General features: G+C 46.9%; 1 protein-coding gene across 1 annotated transcript in view; it reads right to left on the bottom strand.

The window, feature by feature from the left end:
• The window catches only part of Sorl1 (sortilin related receptor 1), a 149336-nt gene extending 128611 nt beyond the window's left edge, over positions 1–20725 (bottom strand). Inside the window, exons 1-2 of the mRNA XM_003472756.5 lie at positions 20274–20725; positions 3968–4084 (exon numbers count right to left, since the gene is read on the bottom strand). Of these exons, the coding sequence (XP_003472804.1) occupies positions 3968–4084; positions 20274–20558 (402 nt within the window). The 5' untranslated portion in view covers positions 20559–20725. The remainder of the gene's footprint in view (positions 1–3967; positions 4085–20273) is intronic.
• Between the last annotated feature and the right edge of the window lie 1475 nt (positions 20726–22200).

Here is a 22200-nt window from a genome sequence, read left to right as displayed (position 1 = left end):
AACTTCAGTGGGCTGATGGCTTTGTGGGCTGTATACTGCATCAACAAGTGTGAGTTCCAACTCAGGCTGTCTTTGTCCAGGGCAGCAAGATACTGCTGACTCACTGCCTACTGTCATCTCCAGGTAAACTAGAGCTGACACCGCATCCTCCCTGCCCTGGGGCTTCCGGGAGCCTGTTCCTTTCCATTCAGACACAGCTTTCGGCACTAATTGGTCCTCTCTGACCTCAATGCGACACTGTGTTCCCTGTAGAATAAAATTCAACAAGGGAGGAGTCGCTAAGCTGCCCATGGTTACATCATAGTGTAACCATGCATAGTGTAAATGCATAGTGTAAAACTTCTTTCCTCTGAAGTACATAGTTTAAAACTCGTTTCCTTGTACTTTAAAACTAGGTAATAATAATAATAATAATGGGGGGACTCATATGTACAGAAAACATCTCCACATCTGGCACCTTTCCTGGTTTTGTACAGGACTGCTTCTCAAATTTTAATGTGCTTACAAATTACCACCCGGCAGGCCACTGGCCAAGTGCAGCTCCTGATTCAAAAACTCTGGATGGGATCTGAGAGTGTGCATTTCTAAATAGCTCCCAAAAATCCTTGTGGAGTCCACACAACACAGTTTAATCCATACAACACACTTTGGCTAACAAGGTACTGTCTCAGTGATAAACTGCTCTAGTTTAGACCTTGAAAGTCCCCAAAGGCCCATATATAAAGGTTTAGTGGTGTGACACGGAAGCGGTGGAATTTTGAGGGGTGGACCCCTATCGGAGGTCTTTAGAACACTGTGGGTGTGTCCTTAGAGGATTCTGAGGTGCTGGTCCCCTCCTCACTGTGGTCTTTTGGCTCCTGATGTGTTTTTGTTCCACCAATTACTCCCCACTACTGCTACCCCAGTAAGTACCCCCACCCAAGACCTAAAAACAATGGTGACAACAATCATAGACTGAAACCTTCAAAACTGTGAGCCAAAATAAAATTTTCCTTTTTATATGTTGATCATTGCTGGTATTTTGCTACAGTAACACAAAGCTGACTAGCACAAAGACCAACAAGAAGGTTAAAAAAAAATGCTAGCCCAGAAACAGATTATTAATAAATGTCAGAGCCAGGATTGCAATTTAAGCATTCTAATTTCAGAGCCTGTGCTCAGCCAGACACCAGCCTCCCAAGGCTACAAGTCTACATGTTAGCAAGGACTGACCCTGCAAACCATTAAATTTCAGGGGAACAAATCACAACATTGTACTACCGTGGTGTTACTGGGGAGAGACAAAGACAGTGAGCTCTACCATTCAGCATTCATACATCTTTCTAGCTGAGCTAGATTTTTTTTTTTTTTTGAGACAGAGTCTTTCTGTGTATTTTAGGCTGGTCTTGAACTCACAGCAATCCTCTGACCTCAGCCTTCCAAGTACTGAGATTACAGGTATGCACCATCACACCCAGAAATCCTGATCTTCTGATAGATAATATATCTCAGTAGTTCTTTGGCTAATTATACTACAAGTAAGAACTTTGCAAAACACAGCACAAGAAAAGATAAAAATGAAATATCAAGATAAACTACATCTATTGTTCCATTTCATCAGCTTTCATAGATGAAGATCAATGTTCCTTATCTAATCACACTGGCACCAGTTCATTAGGTAGTAATTTTTTTTTTTTCCCTGTGTAAGATCAAAGTATCTGGGATCCTAGCTTGTAGAACCATCCTTTTTCATATACTAAATATGCACGACCTTGGCCCTTTCCCACAGTTCACAGAGGTCCTTATCTATATAAATTCTTTCCCTTTAGACTTCTAATGGGGCCTTATGAACCAACCTCGCAGTCTTTAAAAGAAAAGTTGGATTGTTACCGCTCCAACACCACCAACTCTGCCTCTGAGTCACAGTTTATTTTTGCATTAACTTTTTACATCAGAACATCTTAGTTTCATCTGCCAATTCTTTAATGTAGTTTGTATACAGATGGAGGAAATTTCTGCCATCTCTATTTATTAACTCTGGGCATTACATCTCCTTTCCATTTAATCTTACCTTACATTTCATTCCAAAATAACTAATCACTTCAACTGCTCAATCGGTTCTTAGTATGACATACCCCAATATTTAGACAGAGTAAGAGCTAAGCTGAATAGAGCTTCAATCCTTCACCCAAGACTGGAGACACAGGGGGTTGTAGAACACAGGGCTTTCAATGCTGAGTCCAGACAAGTGGGTCATTTAGTGACACCACAGTCTCATACACTGAATACGTGACAGGGTCTTGGTCTCATCACCCCCAAACTTACCCACAGACATGCTGAGTAACTCCATGTGAATCCTTTTATGCCCCTAAGCTCCTATTTGTCTATCAAAACTATGAAATAAGTATTAAGTTGTCTTACCTAGCTTGCAAAATCCAGTCAAAGAATTTATTTTAAAGCATAAAAACCCCATAGAAGATTTCTTAACACGGTACAGCCCAGAGCCGGCATCTGTGGTTAGTAGGGATACACAGAAACAACACTGCCCTAAACACATGCACAGGTGCCTACAGAGTATCATGGGATCAGCAAGCATTCCTATGTGGCTGCCTGTAAACCCTGATCACATTTAGAAACTGGCCAAAGTCATTGCCCTATGCTACTCTAGCTCTGTTTTTATGCACTATACCCAGACCAGACCAATTGCTGCAGTTGTCTAGGTATTGTGGCTCTGAACTCACCCATAGCAAAGCTACCCACCATTACAGCCGGCCATTCTTTGGCCCTCCCTGTCTGGGGTTACCTAATTGAATTCACCAGACACAGCCCAAGGCTCCCTCAGAACGCATCTGACACAGACAGTAGATACAAAAGAGGGACATCACCAAGACCAAACCTACACTCAAGAATTACAAGTGCATCCTTAAGGCTGGTGTAAAGTGCCAGCAAATCCATCAGCTTTCCCCTGGCCAGGACACAGGGTAACCAGTGCTCAATGTGTTATTCTGTCCAGGGCCTCCACCTGGACCCCTATCTGGGGCAGGGGAAGTTTCTTCTGCCCACAAGGAGAAGGTTGGAACGCAGGTTACAGACTTGGGACTCAAGGGCCAGCTCTGACCCTCTCTTGTATTTTACTTGGCCCAGGCAGTGTTTGTAAAATTATACATTAGCTGCCAATTTCGAAGAGTCAGCAGTTTCACAGAAACATCCAGACCTCTGGGCTTCTCTTGAAAAAAAAAATCAGACCTGGCAACATGAGACTTGGCATCCTAGATGCTATCAGAGCCTAGAACTTCTTCCCAGCACCTCGCCATCACAGAGATGAAGTAACAGTTGCCACATACTAAGTAAGACACAGGGGAATGTTTCTTGTCCCTGGATCTCTATGAAAACTGGGGAGACTGTCCAAGCAGGTCACAGACTTGAAGAAATATGGGACAATCCTTTTCTATTTACGGATATAGTGTTGTACACTTAGAGCTGGGTTCCTCCCCATCCTTTACCTGCCCTCTTACAGATCTTTGAGTTTGTAACGCTTCCTACTTCTTGGTCTGTTGGCAGAGATGAAGTGAATTTGTAACCCTTGGTCTCCTGTCCTTAAAGCATTGAATTAAACACAGTCAGTATCCAATAGTGGAAATTAAGAAATTTCAACAGCTCATCCAATGGTCGTGTGCTACAAGACACGGGCATGTGGGAAAATCAATCAGGTGGGTGAGCAAATCGTTGAGCAGATATAACCACCCAGGCCACCTAGAACTTCACAAAAACAATCACACGGTGCATACATCTGCTTGGCACACAGACTGCACCCTGTGTTCAGTAAACAAGGAATATATGAATTATTTCCCTGACTCTCTTCCCTGTCATAGAATTCACCCCACCCATTCTCTAACTACCCGCTATTTTTTCTCGCATGATAATATCAGAGCATCAAAAAGGGCATGGTGAGGGCACTAGGGAGTGCCCAGAGCACACAAATACTTACATCACTGCTCTTGGGCCTCGCCAGCGCCAAGCTGTCCCGGGCCAAGGCCACAATGACGTTGCTTTTCTCTCCAGCCCAGTGCACCACCATCTGATTGTGGGAGTCATTCAGACTGACCTGAAAGAGACAAACACATGAATCAGGAACCATGGGGAGTAAGCGCCACACACACTCAAAATCAAGGTCCCCCCTCCTCTGTCATTCAGGAGCCACAAGATTGTGAGATGTGGGCTGGGGATTTAGCTCAGTGGCACAAGTGCCCGCCTGGCAAGTGCAAGGTCATGAGTTTGATCCCCAGTACCAAAAATAAAAAAGATTGTGAGATGTGAAACACTGGGCCATGGCAGCCTATTCTCCCCACTGTGGACACTCTATCTGACTCAACTTCTCAAGAGGAGACACTAGTCCCCTCTTTACATATACTTGTACTTCAGAAAATCTGTGCAGGATCTCATTAGCATAACCTAGTCTTTTGCTTTATTTTCATCCTTCATAACATCAGTCGTGTTACTCTGATTCTTATTCCATGTGTGACATGCAATCATGAGGGCCTACACCAAAACACTGAAACATTCCTCTTATTCGAAAAGAAAAGAGAAAAACTTTCCCAGCAGTTCTGGAAGGGCAAGGAAAAGTGACAGAAATGGTTATGGGCGCACAAGACTGTGCACAAAGCCCTGGGTTCAAAAAGAGAAAAAAAAAGCATTTGGATACAAGGAATGACTTCTGATGTACCACAGCAAAACGGGATAACTATGATTAATAAATATTAATTGTGTATTTCAAATTAACTAGCAGAAAAGGTTCGGAATGTTCTCGACACAAAAAAACTGATAAATGTTTAAGGTGACAGAGAAGTCAACTACCTGGACATCCCAGTTACCTGATTGTTACATGCTCTATACCTCTATTGAAATAGCAAACAGTGCCCCATAACTATGTAATTATATATTAATGAAAATTATCTTAAGCAAAGAAATGTCTTCCAGAAATCATCAGAATTGACCTTTGAATTACTACTTGAACAGTAGATCCCAGATGTTCTGTAAGCCAATAAAATAAAAATAGATTAGGAAGGTGGCAGAGGATTGGATACTGATTTCCAGTTTACTGGGTAAAGACATGAACAAAACCAGACATGGTATCAGAACTTAACTCACCGTTTTCTGTTTTCTTCTCTGCTTTGTGAGGACACCACAGACTCATCGGGCAAGATGAGGCCCTGAGATTGAGGGTGATCAGAGCCCCCACAGGGTCCCATTTTCTTGCCCTGTCTGGACTCAGGTTGCATTCAAAGGACCTCAAAGCCTTAGAACAGTGAAGGTGAACCTTTTGGAGCTTTCGGTGATACAAACAGCCTGCTATGGCACGCATGCCATAGGTTCGCCACCCCTGCCCTAGAAGCTAGCAAAGCCGAGCACAGACAGAAGGGACCTGTGTGACAGAGAGGGTGATCTTCTACCTTGAGCTTCTCAGAATCAGGCGATCTTGTTACACCACTGAGGTTTGGGGATTCATTTGCTAAAACGGAGGAGGGATATAATCTCAGAATAGAGAAAAGTTCCTTTAGATGACATTTTTGTCCTGTGGAAACATAACTACGTCCCTTTTCTTTCCCCCTTATTTCACCATTCCATTTATTGGCTGTGCCGTCTTAAGCCCAGGCTTTCTATTTCACTATCCATCAGTGGACACCAGCTCAAGCACTGGCACTTCAGAACGCGTGAGTTATTCATGTCACCTCACCTGTATGGAGAGCAAACGGATGAGGAGACTAACAAAGCTCCTGGCAGCTGCTGCCACAGGCAGAGGCAGGACAAAGCCCCCAAATCAGGAGCATGTGCCATCTCTCTTACTGAGTGACATCTGAGATCAGTCTATCCCACCAGCCATCTCAGTTGTTGTGGGCACACTGGGCAGAGAATTGAGCTTTGGGGACTCAGAGATGTCCCCTGAGAGTCTAGCTGGGACAGCATATCCCACCCACTTCATCACCAATTCTTGAATTAATGAAGTGCAAGTCAGCTGACCTGCCCTTAGAGCTGTGCTTTTTAGTACAGCTCTGGGACAGAAAACCTTCCCCCTACTAGCCCCCCATACCTCTTTCTCCATCCTTTCTTCCCTTTCTCCACCACCACACCCTAACTTTCCCCACCTACTCTCTCAGGGGCCCTCAGATGTCACAGAAGGACAAACACCTGGGCCACAAATTTGGCAGCCAGATCAACCGAGGAGTTAATCCATAACGACTATGCTTTGGGCTTTAAGCACCTGCATCTAATTTGATCCAGGATCCAAACTCTTTTCAAAAGCATTTGAAATAAGACCTTTTTAAAGAAAAAGACCCTTGATATTTTTTAGGAAAACATGCCATTCCAAAAAAAAGTCACTTCTCATTCCTGATAGATAAGTCCAGGCAAGCATCAAAAGACAAGCGCAAATAAAAAACATAAATTATTTAACCCAGGATGCTATCAGCAGAAAGCAGTTAACGGAATCCCCTGGGCCACTGAAGCTTCCCTCCAACCTTCCCTCCTCCCACTCTATTTCCAGCCCAGGTTTCTGGGAAGAATCTGGAAGCATTTGTAGATCAGAAGCCCACCAGCACAGGAACCCTAGGAATCCAGGCTAAAGTCTTTTCCCCTAACCAACCATCCTCACCCTTGGAACCAAATGGGAATAAACAGAGAACTATGCAAACGTCAGTACAATAAAGGATTAAGAACCTGCAAGAGCCCCTCAGGTTCACTGAGGTCTGAGATGAAAAGGTCCAGCAATGTCCAACTTGGGCATCCTCAAAGGCGCGGTCAAAGCACCCCCTCTGGCAGGTAACAATCAGATGATGCTTTGAACAGGCTACAAAGTTTTCAGGGATCTGAATGGGAGAGAGGTCTGAAAACAACTTGCTGAAGTCTTTCTACACAGAAGATAAGAGATTATGAGACCTCCCTCAATCATCCCAAGGGGAGAGAGACGAGATGAGCACAGAGACAAGCATCCAAACATTCAAAGGCTTTTTTTTTTAATAATAAAGCCTGCAGAAGGCAAGCTCAGTGAAACACCTATTTACAGAAAAACAAGGCTTTTCTATTAAATGTCTGCTTTTTTTTTCTAAGAGCAGATTGAAAAAGGGCAGCCCAGCGGAGGAAAAGAAAATATCCTTGGCAAGAAACAGCTTGTCCGAGGGCCACCAGGCGCTCACACATACTGCTCTGCTCCTTGCCTTGGCGAGAAGTCAGGCACATCCTGGTCATGAGAATAACTCCCTGATGAGTCAGGCTGATCCCCAGGGCAGCCCAGGTGCCCATCCCCCGAACACATGACCAGAGTCAGTTGCAGGAACCAGTGCACCCAGAGGATGACAAGAGGCTAGCAGGCCATCATTTTTATTAAAGCCAAGACATGCAGTCCACTCTCTGGCTTCACCTTCCTCCTCTCCATCCCCACCCCCACAATCTCAAGCCACCAAGAAACCAGCAGCCCAGGCGCAGCTCCTGTAATGAAGAACAACCCCCAGATCCCCAGCAAGATCTTTTACTTAAAGAGGTGACTTCCTGTTTGTTCCGGTCCTTTCCCTTCCAGGCACCCCCTCCTCCAACCCTCCCCATCACCAGCATCTGAGCAGCTGCAGGCCTCTAGATCTCTCAAATCATCCTCTCCCATTCTAGTCCCACACAGGGATCCAGAAGATCTTGGCCAGGGAGGAAGGAGAGTGTGGCTTTTCTAGGAACATAACCTTGAGGTACAGTCAGTTATAATCACAACCCCAGGGCATGAACAACCTTCCTGCTCCCGTCTCTGGTTCACAAGCTGGAACTTGATAAATGACACATAATTAATTGGAACTGTAAAGGCAGCAGGAAAGGGTCCAGCATCTCCCCACAGAAGACAAACACATCGCTGGTCAGCAACTGCATCAGGAGCCACAGGCAGGGCCTGGGAGGTACTTCAGATCTCTGCAGGTTCACAGGCAGGCAGTTAAGATAATGCCTGGGGTCACTGGTCTAGGATCAGAAGCACCTAAAACCCCACCCAGCCTACTGATTCAGCAGCCTTCTGAATGGAGTTCAGGAATAGGTATATTTTTAAAATATATTTTAAGCTCCAATGCGGCTTACTTGGGTATCCCCAAATCCAATCCATTTCTCTACTTTCGGGCTGGACTTATGACTAAATTAGAGGATCGAGAGTGATTCACTCTTTTGGGTAAGATGGGGAAAGATCTGTCTTTGGGGGTTTGGTGTGACTGTTAAGACTTTGTGTTGTATTGTTACTTGCTGCAGTGTGGATGAATCTTGCAAACAGTATGATAAGTGAAAGAAGCCAAATGCAAAAGGTCACATATTGCATGATTCCATTTATATGAATTATCCAAGAGAGGTGAATCCACAGAGACAGCAAGCAGATTAGTGGCTGCCAGGGGGAAGGCAAGAGGAGGGAGTAACTGTAAGGGATTTTCTTGGAGGGTGATGAAAATATTTTGGAGCTAAACAGAGCTAGTTTTTGCACAACATTCACATGCACTAAATGTCACTACAGTGTTCACTTTACAATGGTTTATGTTATGTAAATAAACTCTCTGCCACCTGTGTAAAACACAACACCTTTCAAGTACAGACCCAGTAGGAACTCCCACTCTTCAGAGGCGCTTCTTGCATCTCATCTCATCTCAAGTCTTCCTGCTACCAATCTATGCAGCCAGAATGAGTCATAGAGGAGGCAGACTGGGGATTGGGTCTCTGGCCAACGCAATCCTTCAAAACACTGTCAGCAGCATCTGCAGAGCCACAGCATCCGCACAAGCCCGGCTGTCCCCAGTTGGAGTGATGACCACAGGCTCGGAGCTGGTATCCAATGCCAGCTCATGACAATCAGCACCACCCACACCTTGACATACCTCGGTCTTTATCAAACATCACCTCCCATGCCTATTTATCTCTCAGCTCCCCAGCATGCCCTGGAGAGCCAAAGAGGCAAATGATCTGCCTCCTATTATTCAGAGTAGGAGGAAGAATCTGCTGCCACCTCATCCTCCAGCTCAGAGCTGTTATAAATAAAAGAAAGGAAATAAATTGCTTGTTGCATAAAGGTACTGATTACTCATGCATTCACTTATCAGGGAAGTACGCACTGAGGTTCACGAGGTGCCAGGCACACCCTATAGGTTCTTTAATGATTGCTAAACTGCAAATATATAGGGAACACTGCTGGGGGGAAATAGTGTGGTAAGTCTAAAGCAACCGTGAGAATTTTCCAAGAAAACCACTCTAGACTAAGACCCTTGAAGCTTACTGAGGAAGAAAGGAGTCTGCATTGAATGGGTCAGAAATGTTCTCTCCATTCATTTTCTGCAGGATATCTCCTTCTCATTGGTCAGCTCAAAGCTCAGGATGTCTTAGACACCCACAGCTTGGTGTCCTCACGCCTCCCACATAGCTTCTTTCCAGAACACAGTATGAGGCGTTACAAACAAGGCAGTCTGGCTCATCTCTCAGCTGCTCTAGCAGAGAAATACAAAGCAGCATTTTTAAAATTCTACAATGAACTGTAAAACAAATATCCTGTCCTTCAACTCTGAAGACAGACACAGCCACCAAGTGGCCCAAACAATATGAGACCATGAGCCTTGCAGAAACCACAGACAGACTCTTCAGGTCCAAGAACAACAAGGTTTTCTCAAACCACTCCGACCTAAATGCTAGGCATGCAAATCACCACCCAGTATCCCCTTTCAAGACGGTGTTCTCGCTATATTTAGAAAGCTCATTACACTCCTGGACTCCCCCCACCTCAGGAGAGCTGAAATCTAGTTTATGAGGGCTCCCCAAAGACAACGAGGCTGGAGACCTTCAGCACACACACTTCACTTTGTGTCAGCCCAAGATATTCCCATCATCCAGTTAACTCAGTACCCACTGTCCGGACAAAGTTACACAACCCATTTTACAGATGAGAAAACAAAAGACAAATGCCCTTGGACTAAAGTTTGGCATTTCAATAGTTTTTTTTTTAATTTAATTACGCCTTTTCCCTCCTTTTTGCCAAAGTGATCAGAAGCATATTCTGACTGACTTACAGATACAGTTCAGAGAGTATCATTCCTTGCTGACAAGAGGGTGGACTGATGTGCCAGCCACACCCTGCAGATAGCCTTAGTCATTCAGCATGCACTGCTGCAGAAAGTTTCCCTGTAATGGAGCCTCCGGAAACATGGAGCCACGAACACAACTGCCCCATTCTTTACGAGTGGGTAAGAACCAGAGCCACAAGGATGCTCAGAGGACAACCAGACCCAATTGTTACCTTTCCTAGAGAGGTTCGCCTCAGAGACAGAGGAGACAAGCGCTCCAGCAGGGCCAGTACCAGGCTAAAGTACCCCACAACCGAGTCAACCGGCCTCCTGGCACAAACCGCCTGCCTGCCTCCCAGTGATTCGCCTTAGAACCCAAGCCATTTGTATGAGCTCTTAAGACAATCTCAGACCATCTACCTCCCTGACTCCCCGGTTGGCTCCACAGCTTCACCATAAATAGCTTTACTTTATTCATTCATTAAGTATTTACTGAGCACTTATTACAAACCCAATGCTACATGAGGTGTTGGGCAAACAGCAGACTTCTAGGCCCTGCCTTGGGGCTCTTCCATCAGTAGAGGGAAGATGCATCAAACAACAAATTCAACAAACAATGATGGAATTCCAGGTGCTCAACATGGAGCTTTAGGTGGGGGAACAAGGATATTGCAGGCAAGACCCGATTTGTTTGCTCCCTGATAGCATAGGATGAGGAGGAGGGGATGGAGGGATCTGGAGAGAAGACAGCCCTGCACCTAGAAGGGCCCTGCGACTTGGTTCATTTGAAAAATTTAAAAGACCAGTGCACCCAGGAGAGCCCAGGAGGCGTAAGGTTTTGGGTTGTTTGGGCAGGGGCAGTGTGTGTGTGTGTGTGTGTGTGCACATTTCACAGCAAAAAAAAAAAAAAAAAACCTATGGGTCAGCTGGGCATGGAGGTACACATCTGTGATCCTGCCTGTGCAGGAGGCTGAGGCAGGAGGATCACAAGTTCAAGACCAGTTTAAGCAACTTAGTAAGACCCTGTCTCAAAATAAAAAAATACAAGGTGTTGGAGATGTAGCTCGGTGGTAGAGCATCTGCTTAGCAGGTGTGAGGCCCTGTGTTCAATCCCCAGCACTGCAAAAGGCAAAAAAAGAAAACAAAAGAAAGCTTTGTATCTCTGCCTTAGAGGAAAGATTCCATTACATCACTAGATTGTGAAAGAGAGACAGCGTGTCATAGTAAATCTGAAGCACGTCAGAGCCCTGGTTTGAGTGTCAGTTTCCACAATTGGTAGCTATCTGATTGGGGTCAGTTGCTTCACTTTCTAAGCCACAAGCTATGCTCTGTGCAGCGTGGATGCATAATAATTCCTACTTGCCAAGTTTGCAGGACTGTTGCTAGATGCAAATGAGATGTAAACCATGAATGTACTTCATAATATCAACATCCATAAACATCATTTCTTTTCATGTCCAAATGGCTCTCTACCAAAACAGGCCATTCTTCACAAAACAGCACACATGAAAAATTAATGTGTGCCTCACCAGAGTCAGGACACAGACACCCAGAAGCAAGCAGCAACATAAATACAATGACAAACACCACACACTTGAGCCAATCTCAAAACTTGGTAGCCAAGTGGCATTTTCAGGCAGTTTTCCTCACACTCCACTGTGACGCTCAGGCAGGCAAAAGACGACCTCCAAGCCCTGGGACTCCAGCACTCAGTTGACACGGTCTTCTAGCGCATCCCTCAAAGGGAAAGGATCTCAACACCACATCTTTGAACCAAAGGCCTCGTGAGTGGCTCCTGTCCCACAGTAGGGAAGAAGCTACACACAGACTACTCAACAAGGGAGAGCATGCCAACCCCCAAAATGTGGCCAGTGTCTCAGTGACAGATGGCCTCAGTGCTACCAGGAGGGCCAGGCGGCTGTCCAGAGCACCCTTCTGCTTGCCTCATTCTTGAGCTTTGCTTTGGAAGCTCTTTTGCGTGTCCCCAACTGCCCACATCCACTCCCCAGTGCCCCTCTTCCAGCCACTCAAGGCCCGCTCTCCGCGGTCACCCTCCTGTCACTAACCCTCAAGGCACACACTGCCAAAGTCAGCAAACCCCATATACTTAACTGCAAGATTTTTCTTTAACTATCCAGTAAGAGAATTTCAGGGAACTAAATATACACAGATGAGGTAAGTAATAGGTAATGGGTCTCATGTTACTCAATTAATTGAGCACAGGTTTAAAAAGCTCAAGTGCCCCCCTACACTCCCCACTTTATGGGGCACTCCCCCAGCTCTGCTCTGCTCTACCCTCACTCCATAGATTGGATTCCTTGGCTGAGACCCTCAGGAAGCCCAGAGGTCAGCCCTGCCTTTCTCCCAGGCCCCAGGACAGCCAACAAGGCTCTGTCTCAACGTCCCTCTGGGCTAATGGAGAATGAGGTGCCTAGCTATCTAAGCCCTTCACCTGGATATCGTAGATATCCACTTGAGTATCTCTAGTGACAGTCCCTGAACTAGACCTTCCGCCCAGTGGCTTTTAACCTAAGTCCTCCAGGCACAATGGGGTCAGCCCAGCTTCCCCACACACTGCCCCCTCCCCCTGGCTCAAAGGCTCCTAAGAGTTAAAAACGTCACTGAGGCACTATTTCTCAGCTGTCAGTCCACCAAAGTAGGATGGAACATGGTCACCTCAGCACCTCTAACATGCTAAAATTCCAACTAAGGACCCACTCACGGGCTCATACCCACATTTATTCCACATGACAGCCACCATGACCACTTTCTACCAGAACTGCCTCCGATCCAGTTATTGAGGAGAAGGTTTCTACTCAGCAGGCTGCTGTCCTTTCTAATAACTGAAGCCCACCGGCTACCTTCAGCAATTTTTTTAAATGAAAGGGAGGGGTAATAAAGACTACGTTGGCCTCTTCATGGCACAAAACGCATTTGATAAACGTGCATCTTCTTATTGCCCTTGTCTGCCACTCAGATTTCGGATATAATCACATCAGCCTGCCTTTCTGAGAATTCGTAGCTGTGTTTTTAATCTAATTCAAGGGACTGGAGATAAATCATCATGAAGGGTTCCGATTTTCCAAGCCAAGAGCCTGCAGCGGCAGCACAGCAAAGGCATGCTAAGCTAAAGGGCCAGCCGGGAGGGGGCGGGGCTTGCACGCAGTGATGAAGACCACACGCCTCTATTGTTTGTCTTTGTGCCAGTCTGAAGGCTTGAAGGGATGAAAGACAGACCCGGCTGCACTGAGGTAAGTCAACAAGCACACAGGAAGTGAAGGGCAGGGGCGGGGAGATGGCTTCGCTGTTAAAGCACTGTTTACATCTTTCTACACGGATCGCACACATGGGCTCTGCACAGCACCTCAGCCTGGATGACAACCCGGGATCCAGGGGACTGTCTGTGACAGGCCAGGTCACAAGGGAAGGCACGGAGGGGTGGCTGCTCTTGTGAACGGTCAGCCTTCAAGGCCTACGTGACCAAAAGAAGGAGGCAACTCTGCAGAGGCATCCCCCAAAGATGACCTCTGTGCCTGCCAGCACTCCATGGTGTTCAGATGGACCCCTCCTTACCTAGGAAGAAGAGCCGCTGTCTTCTGAACCTCAATTTGACAGTCAACAGCCCCCCAAACCCAGATTTATGAAGCCCTCAATTCTTGCTTTCACCCCCTATTTGTGAGGCGCACAATGCTGGCCTTTGCTCTAACTTCTTTCCTGGGTGAAACGGGTTGCCTCAGGCTGGGAAAGGAGGCCTCTTGCAGCCCACCAGAGCCCTGCAGGTTATGCAAGAGCCAGAAGCCACATGCAGCTGTTTAAATGTTAACTTACTTGAAGTAAAAGAATCAGCCTCATTTCAAGCGCTCACTGGCCACATGTGCCTGCTAGACACTCTGGACACACAGATACTGAACATACCTGCAGAAACACCTGTCCAACAGTGCTGCCATGAGGTAAGGGGCACAGGATCACCAGGCTTTGAGTAGTAGTGCCATGGGCATGGATGTACCATTATAATTAACAGTTACCCAGGGCTGGCTGTGTAGCTCAGTGGTAAAACATAGGCTTAGTATGTACAAGGTACTGGGTTCAATCCCCAGCACTGCCCGCCTTATATAAAAAAGAATATATAATGGGTGTGTATTTATGCAAGATCTGTATGGAATAATGCAGTATTTGACAGATACATTTATAAGCATAAATAATTACAAATTAGTAGATAATAGAAATTTGTAATTATTTACTGTGGTTTTGATGGTTATAAAGTCCTATCTTCATAGAACCCATCCGACCATGCACAAAGCATTCCTCATGTTTCAGTTTACAAACACAGCATTTCACAACAACCTAACATGAAACCCAAATCTTGATCATGACCAGCAGCCCACCCTTCCTTCCCTGAGTTTTAGCATCATCAGCCACTTTGATGCTAGAAGGCCACCAGGGCCACTTCTTCGAAGACCCAAGGTTCACAGGTCGATAAACCAATAAATTAGGTCGAAATTAACTGTGGCTCATTTTAAACTGAGGGAAATTGATTTTTGCATGTACGTGGCTGGACTGAATATGCCATCTGCCCACAGATTCTGGCACAGCTAGAGAATGCATAGGCTGTGTTTATAAGAAAGATCCCATTCTTATAAACAAAGAACACCTCCCCTGTCACCCAGACCGCATTTGGAGAAACACTAATCCCAAAGGTTTCACCCCAAAAGGTAGTGCACCATAGTTGCCATCACATTTATCTGAATCTAAATAAATGGAGGAGAGTCAATGTAATGTCCCAGTTTCAATACAGTTCTATGCAGTCAACTCTCAACGATCTACATATGAATTATTGTTGAATATTCTAAACTCCAAACTGGCTTTCCCTGAACACATTTAGACCAGCCATTTCCCCTGTCGGCAGCTCAAAGAGTGCATTTTAATATTCACCTAAGCAAAATTTAATTCAGAAGGTAAACTGATGCTTTAGGAAACAAAGACTAAATACATAGCAAAAGCAAACTATTTAAGGGAATGCGTGTGCTCCAGACCAGAATGCTTCTGTGTCCCTCCAATACAGTGGACAGGACACAGTTGGCTCCATCTACCTCTGCCCTGGGATGAAACAATGGCACTACAAAGATGGCTGTGATCTCTACGGAGGAACACACTAAAATCTGACAATGAACTGTGCCTACTACACGCACCCTTTGCCTTAAGATTTTCATTGTTGAGTCGGGGGTTTAGCTCAGCGTCATATGCACCTGCTTGGCAAGCACAAGGTCATGAGTTCGATCCCTGGTACCAAAAAAAAAAGGCAGAACAAGAAGATTTTCATTGTTGTTAGGCTCTACCTTGTGGATCCCAATTCTCAAAAGCAATTTATTAAGCATACCATTAACTTCATTTTACAGAATATAATGAAAACACTCTCAAAAAGAACACGAGTTAAAGCTCATATCTAGGATCTCTCTCTCTTCTGATGTTCTCACAGACCCGGGCTTTACATCTGTATGGATGAGTGGACTTCATAATGCTGCCCTGCTCACTCACCGGGAGAGATTCGAGAGATTTCTTTCACCTTGCCTGGAGAAAGGTAGCCATCCATTTTATACTGTGACACTTCAGGTAACATCCTGACTATTCCCTGCCATGCCACAAATGTATTTTAGAGCTAACGTTAATCTCATTACGCATAACACCAGAGGCTCAGGTAACACAGACGTTTGTCTATCAAGCTTGAATTTTTATGTACATACATGTTATATACACATACAGTATTTCTGGAAAGGTATACAGAAATCTGCTAACAATGGTGATGAATAAGGACATGAAAGGAAGGGAAATGTATTTGTCACTACAGACTCCTCACAAATTTTGTACATTACCTCCTGAAGGTCAAGTAAAAATATTGGATGGTTCATCCTTTAATTTTCTATTTATTTATATTATTGCATGCTTGCAGGACATAATGCTTACACTCATTGTGGGGAGTTGGCCCATGTACATAACACATCTTAATTCTTTTTTATTTTTATGCCTTTCCCTACTCTCCTCTTCCCTCCTTCCCCTGCCCTCCACCCCTTAGTCCCTTTCCTTCTTGTAGAAGTTCTATTTTTCCTTTGATTCTCAATCTCGCTCCTCTAAGGATTCCTTTTCTTCATTCCTTCCACCATTCAAAGTCCCCAGTCTCCAGGCTCAAGACATGCGAACTACTGAGGCACCAAACAGCAGCCAGACAGGAACAAAACTCAGGAAGAGAAGCTGAGTGCAACCAGCAAGTTTTTCCCACCCTTCCTGAGCCAACCTAAGATGCCAAGCAAGTCTTTACCTACACAGAAGCCAAGTTAAAACAGCAAATGCTTTGCCTCCTCATCTTCACTTGGAATCACACATATCAAACATTCTAACTTCGGAATCAACTAACCAATTTTTTCCCAAGTCAGTGTATCATGCAAGAATCCACACAGAAGAGTTCTAAAGCCAAACAGTGCTCTGCCCCCAAAGGACAGCCTTTGTCTCTGGGCCTTGTACTGTAACAGACACTTGATTTTCAGTCTCAAATCAGGATACTGAATACTCCCTGGCCTCTAAAATGCAAGAATTATGAAAAGAGAGCTTGTTGGAAACAAAATAAACCTGTAAATCCTGTTAGGCTTTGCACTTCATTCCAAACGATTTTTCCCCAAAAACAATACCATTAGGACATACCAATATGATAGTCCTGAGAGGGATGATTCTGTAAAATAAATCCTCATTCTTCATTCAAATAACTCCCAGATAGCACCAGAAAATCTGGCTGCACCACCCAGGGGCCAGGTCATCTGCACCCTCACCACTGAGCCAGCCAACTCCTTTCAACATCCATTTGTGTGCTCACCACGGTCCTCTTTATAAAAATACCTTTTATATAACTTGAATGTGCTGCCTACCCCTCAGGCTTTTTTTCTTCCGTGTGTGCAGTTGGTTCACAAATACTCATTAAGGGCCTCTCGGTGCCAGGAAACACCGAAAAGGGCTAGATTTACGCCCTCCAGGAGTGCACAGGGCAGTGAAGCAAGTATAACGCGGGGCGGTCAGAACTGGAATCAAGCTCAAAGAACTCTTTCCACTGGACCCTGGCAATACCAAGGGTGACGCTGAAGAACGGATCCGGGGTTCTCAGGCCAAGGAAAGAGTGGGGGGTGGTAAGGACAAAGCAAGTATGAAGACACAGTGGCAGGGAGCCGACATGAAATCAGGAAGAAATCACAGTAGTAGCATCTATGGAGCTCCTCTTCTTGAACTTGGCCTTTTAAAGGAAAGGCCTACCTGCTATAGATGTCCATTATTACGAACATTACCTCTCAGAAATCGTGTCAGAAGCCAGTCTTCCACTGCTAGAGATTTTTCTAGTTGACCCACAAGTTAGCAGGGCACAGGAAAAAGAGTGGCTAGCGATGCCAATGCAGGCTCTATCGCAGATGCAAATAAACCTTGCGAAAGCCATCCTTTCCATTCTTTTTCCTATCACTGAAGCTGGTGGCCTCCCACTCACCTCTCACTTCTAGCTAGAGCAGAAGTCACGAAGCTGCAGAACGCCTGTGCCCTTTATCACTCCATCCCTGGAGTCCCTCCTGTCACACAGCCCACTAATGTACTGCTGTGTGCTGCATCCAAGTTCACTGTTCCCACAAGGTACATTTACACGCCTGCATCTGCATCTGCTTCATCTCCTCCTTAACTTCTGAGCTGCCTGAAACAGGGATAAAAATCTTATTCCCCACCTGCTCTCTATTCTCAGAGCTCCATTCAGAAAACACCACCGTTAAAAGCTGAAGGAAACCTGGATCTGATGGCTCCTACCTGTAATCTCAGCCACTCAGAAGGCCAAGGCAGAAGGATGACATGTTCCAGGCCAGTCTAGGGGACTTAGTAAGACCTTGTCTCAAAAAAAAGAAAAGATTTTAAAAGGAGCTTGGGGGCTATTGGTGTGGCTCATGGCTCACCGAGTTCAAGCCCCAGTATTGCAGGAGGAATTTGAGAGGGGATTATGAAGTGGAACTTGACATACAGTGAGAGGTACAATGACTATAACCAGACACTTTTGAGAGTGAAGGGAGCACTCACATAACTGGGTCCATCCCAGGAGAAACAAGCAATCGGTCATCCTTGCTAGAAAGGTCACTCCAAAGACATGTGAGCTACACCAGAGTTCCAAGCAGACCCAGACCCCTGCAGGCACTGATTCCTGTGACTGAAGAGTCTGTACCAGATGGAACTTGCAGGAGAAATCTTATATCAGAAAGTTCTTCCATCTGACTCAGATCCTTAAAGATTTAGGTTAATACCACTTTTCATTAACCTCAGGGCAACAAAGAACAAGGATTTCAGAAAGTAGCCACAGTCTTGCCCATCCACCAGGAATGTCTCATTATGAGTTCTGTGGCTAGTTCTGCACCCTTCAGCTGAACCAAACTCAGTCTGCCTGGCCCAGAATCATAAAAGCTGAAGGATCTGGAATTGTTCCCAATGAGAACAGAGTTCATCTCTAACTTGCCCCAAATCCCCAAGAGATTTGCACTGACCAAACCCAAGGAAGAAATGGCACCTGTGCACATATTTCTGAGACCAAAAAGCTCCTCTCCCAATGAAAACTACGGCTTCAGGGAACCTAAGCTCTGGGAAGGACTGTCCCCCACCCTCCACTCCTGGCAAAGAGCAAGGCAAAGCAGGGCTGGCTGGAGAGGCTCAGTGAACAAGGGAGCATTTATCCCCCACCCCAATCAGCTCCAAGCTGCTGTCCCTGCGGTAAGCAAGGACCTTCCTGACTTCCTTTCGGCAATACAAAAAAGAAGTTTCAAGTGGCAGGGGGCAAGAGCAGGTGGACTCCAGCAGCCTGAGGCCCCCAGCAGTTACAGCCCTGGCACAGGGGTGACATTCCCACCCATTCATCCTCACCCATTCCCCCCTTTAGAGCCATATATATTTTTTATTCTAGAAAGGAGGTATTTAAGAAGCACTGTATAAACACAGTGTGACTTCCACCGTCCAGAGGTCAATGAGACAACGGCGATCAAAGCTGCAGTCCTAGTTATGACCTTGGGTTAGTCACTACACCTGCTTCAGTTTTAGTTTCTTCAGCAAGGAAATGACACAACAGGGTGACATGGTACCTAAGGTTTTTCCCGGCTCCGAGGATTGAACACTGCACCGTACCTATTTCCTGAAGGGAAGAATTGGCTACAGCAAGATCGATGAAGTAAAGCACAACTCAGGCTAACCGTTTAATCTCTGCTTTAAAAGGGAACATTTTGACTCTGGGATTGGTGCATGTTCACCACCTCCCTTGGCCCCACCTTTTCTCCCCCTGCGACCTTCCAGTTTTGCTGATGTCAATCTTAACCGCAGGACTGGGAGACTCAGGAGGCAGTAACACGGGCAAATAAATTTTGCGGATGCTGATATTAACCTACCAACTCAGTTTGCAATTCCTTGCAGTCAGTCTAGCCATAAAGTAAAATTCATGTTACTTATGATCCAATAAACCCATTGCCTGGATAGAAATAAATCACGCAGTGAATAATAATCCTTACCAAATTTCTTGCAGTCTTTTTAAATACCCAAATACCACGAGGCATATTCTGGCCCCAAATAAAGTCATTAGGAGGGTGCGGGGTGGACCGAATCTCACATCCCCACAAAAATAAAAAACAAAAAATTCAGCCCTTCCACTTTACAGAGAGCGAGACAGAGGCAGACAGCGAGACAGACTCTTCTTTTGACTACACTTAGGCTGTTGCCAGTCTTCCGAGTTTGCCCCCCTTTATTGGGGTTCAGCACGGCGTGTGGAACCCCTTCCGCCTGCTGTTCTGTGTAAGCGCACTGCAACCGCAGGGCGCTCGCCTCCAGCCTCCACCGCCAACTGATGATTCCCTGAAGAAAGCCCTTGTTTTATCCAGCGATAAAAACCAGGCTGGACCCTCTTATACCTGCCGAAACTACGCGGGTCTGCACACACCCTGGGGAAATATGCACCGCACCTGGCGAGTTACCTGGACTAGGTTCGCTAAGACGGACGGGAAGAAGGAAAGAACACCTCGATGGAGTGCTGACGGTTGTACTCATGTGAGGGGGGAAGAAAAACAAATGCAAGCCGGGAAGTCCCCGGAGGTGCCCGCACCTGGGAGACGCCTGCAAAGGATGGATGCGGGGGTGAGGAAGTGCGAGGGGAGGAAAGGGCTGGAAGGAGGCGCGCAGCAGCAGCCTGCTCACCTGTCCGTACACCTTGATGGGCTGGGGCTGCAGGGCAGCGCTCCGTCGCGTCCGGAGCGGCTTCTGCTCCGCCGGGCTCGCCCCCCTGGCATCGCCGCGCGCCCACAGCCGCAGCTCGCGCGGGTCGCCCTGCACCACGAGGACGCCCCGGTCCTGGGGCAGAGGCGCGCGGCCGCCGTGCAGCCTCGGAGTCCAGTCCGCGCAGAGAGCCCGGGGCGGCAGCAGCGCCAGCAGGGTGAAGAGGAAAGGGAGTCGCGACTCCCTCCTGCTGCTCCGTGTCGCCATGTTCGGGCGAACGCTACTGCAGGTGGCGCCGCCGCCAGGAGAGAATGTGCAGCGCGAGGCCGGGAGAGCGCCGGCCGGGGCCGCGCGCGCCGCTCGCGCTCCCGCTCCCGGGGCTCCGGGTCGCCGCGCCGCTGCGGGCCGTCCCCGCCGCCGCCGCCAGGTCCCTCTCGGCCCGGCGCAGCGCTGTCACGTGTGCGCTCGCAGCGCGTCTCCTTCGCGCACTTTCTCGCTCTGCAGCCTCGGTGAGGACTCCGGCCCCTCCCACGCAGATATGGGGAAGTCGAGGCCTGGAGCGCTGGCGAGCGTGCGTCCGGCTCCCGGGCGCGCCCACCGCGTTCTTCTTGCACGATTAAGAATTACGCGGGGCTCACTGTTTTGCTCCCTGGAGTTAGTTGCATCCTCCACGGGGTCGTGCCCACGTCGTTCTAAACTTGGGTCGGTCGCCTTTCCTGGCTGCCCAGCCCCCTATCCAGCCTGACCACCAAAGCTCCCAGTCCTGGCTTCACACACACCTGGGCTGGGGCTGCAGAGCTGAAAGCCAGAAACCTGCTTCAGGCACAACGCCCTTCCCCCTTGTGAAACTCAGTTTCAACTCCTTTGGACACAGAAACGTATTCGATGTGGCCGCAGCCAAAAAACTACCCTTGTTCAAGCTAACCTACCCCTGTCTCCGAGCATATGTGCTGCACAGAGGCAGTAAAACACGAAGGCATGGCTGACAAGGAACTTGACACACCTGTACAATTACAGTTATAAAATAGGTCGTTGCACGCATGAATAGCTAAGCACGGCCCGGGGCCCCAGTGCACTGGCTTGCTCGTGATCCCTCCAAGGTTACCAAGCACTCAGCCTCCCCACCTCAGCAGTCAATGGGCATATTTACCAGTTCCTCCCTTCAGCTTGCAGCCCAGGCTGCCTGCCCACGCCAAAGATGTAACAATATATGTTGTGACTGGTAGCAGGAGGGGGCAGGCACCCAAAGAGGAGGGAGGACTCCCTTTAACATCAGCTCCAAGAGCCAGACTCCCTGAACTCTCTGAACCGCAAGGAGATAAAACTTCTATGGTTGGAACTGCTCAGGCACACTCGAAGAACATCCTTTTCTTCGGAGGTTGAGGGAGCAGGCTGGTGATATAGGATACTGCAGTCTCCCCTATTCCGTTTTATATCTCTGTGCTCTTCTCACAGATTCTGGTTATTTGTATGAGTGAAGACAGAATGGGGCTGAAGGAGAAACTACATCTGTAGATCAGAGAGTCCAAGTCCGCCGGGCTCCTCCACCTTCTCCTCAACAAACCACAGTAGCTTGACCCTATTGTCCACTGGACTTCTGGTCAGCTTGACAGAACCCCAGCATCCCATTGCCTATCTGCTGAAAGGTAGCACTATGCTTTGAATTTGATTACCACTGTGGCAGTGCAGCCAGTTGGAGCATTTAAGAGGTTAGTGGGTCACTGAGAACTAATGCCTTTCTCACCTGAGTGACTTTGTTGTCCCAAGAGCAAGCCACCTCTGTTTTTTGTCTGTTCTGAAACACCTGCTTGCCCTTCAGCTGTCCTCTGACATGAGTTGAAACAATGTGAGGCCTTCGTCAGACAATAAGCAGATGTTGATACCATGTTTTGGGACTTCCCAGCCTTCA

Source organism: Cavia porcellus, unplaced genomic scaffold (assembly GCF_034190915.1).
Source record: "Cavia porcellus strain 051 isolate PalLab524CR breed Dunkin Hartley unplaced genomic scaffold, mCavPor4.1 scaffold_9, whole genome shotgun sequence".
Classification (NCBI taxonomy): Eukaryota; Metazoa; Chordata; class Mammalia; order Rodentia; family Caviidae; genus Cavia; species Cavia porcellus.
Note: the sequence above shows the minus strand (reverse complement) of the source record. Positions and strands in the feature narration are given on the sequence as shown.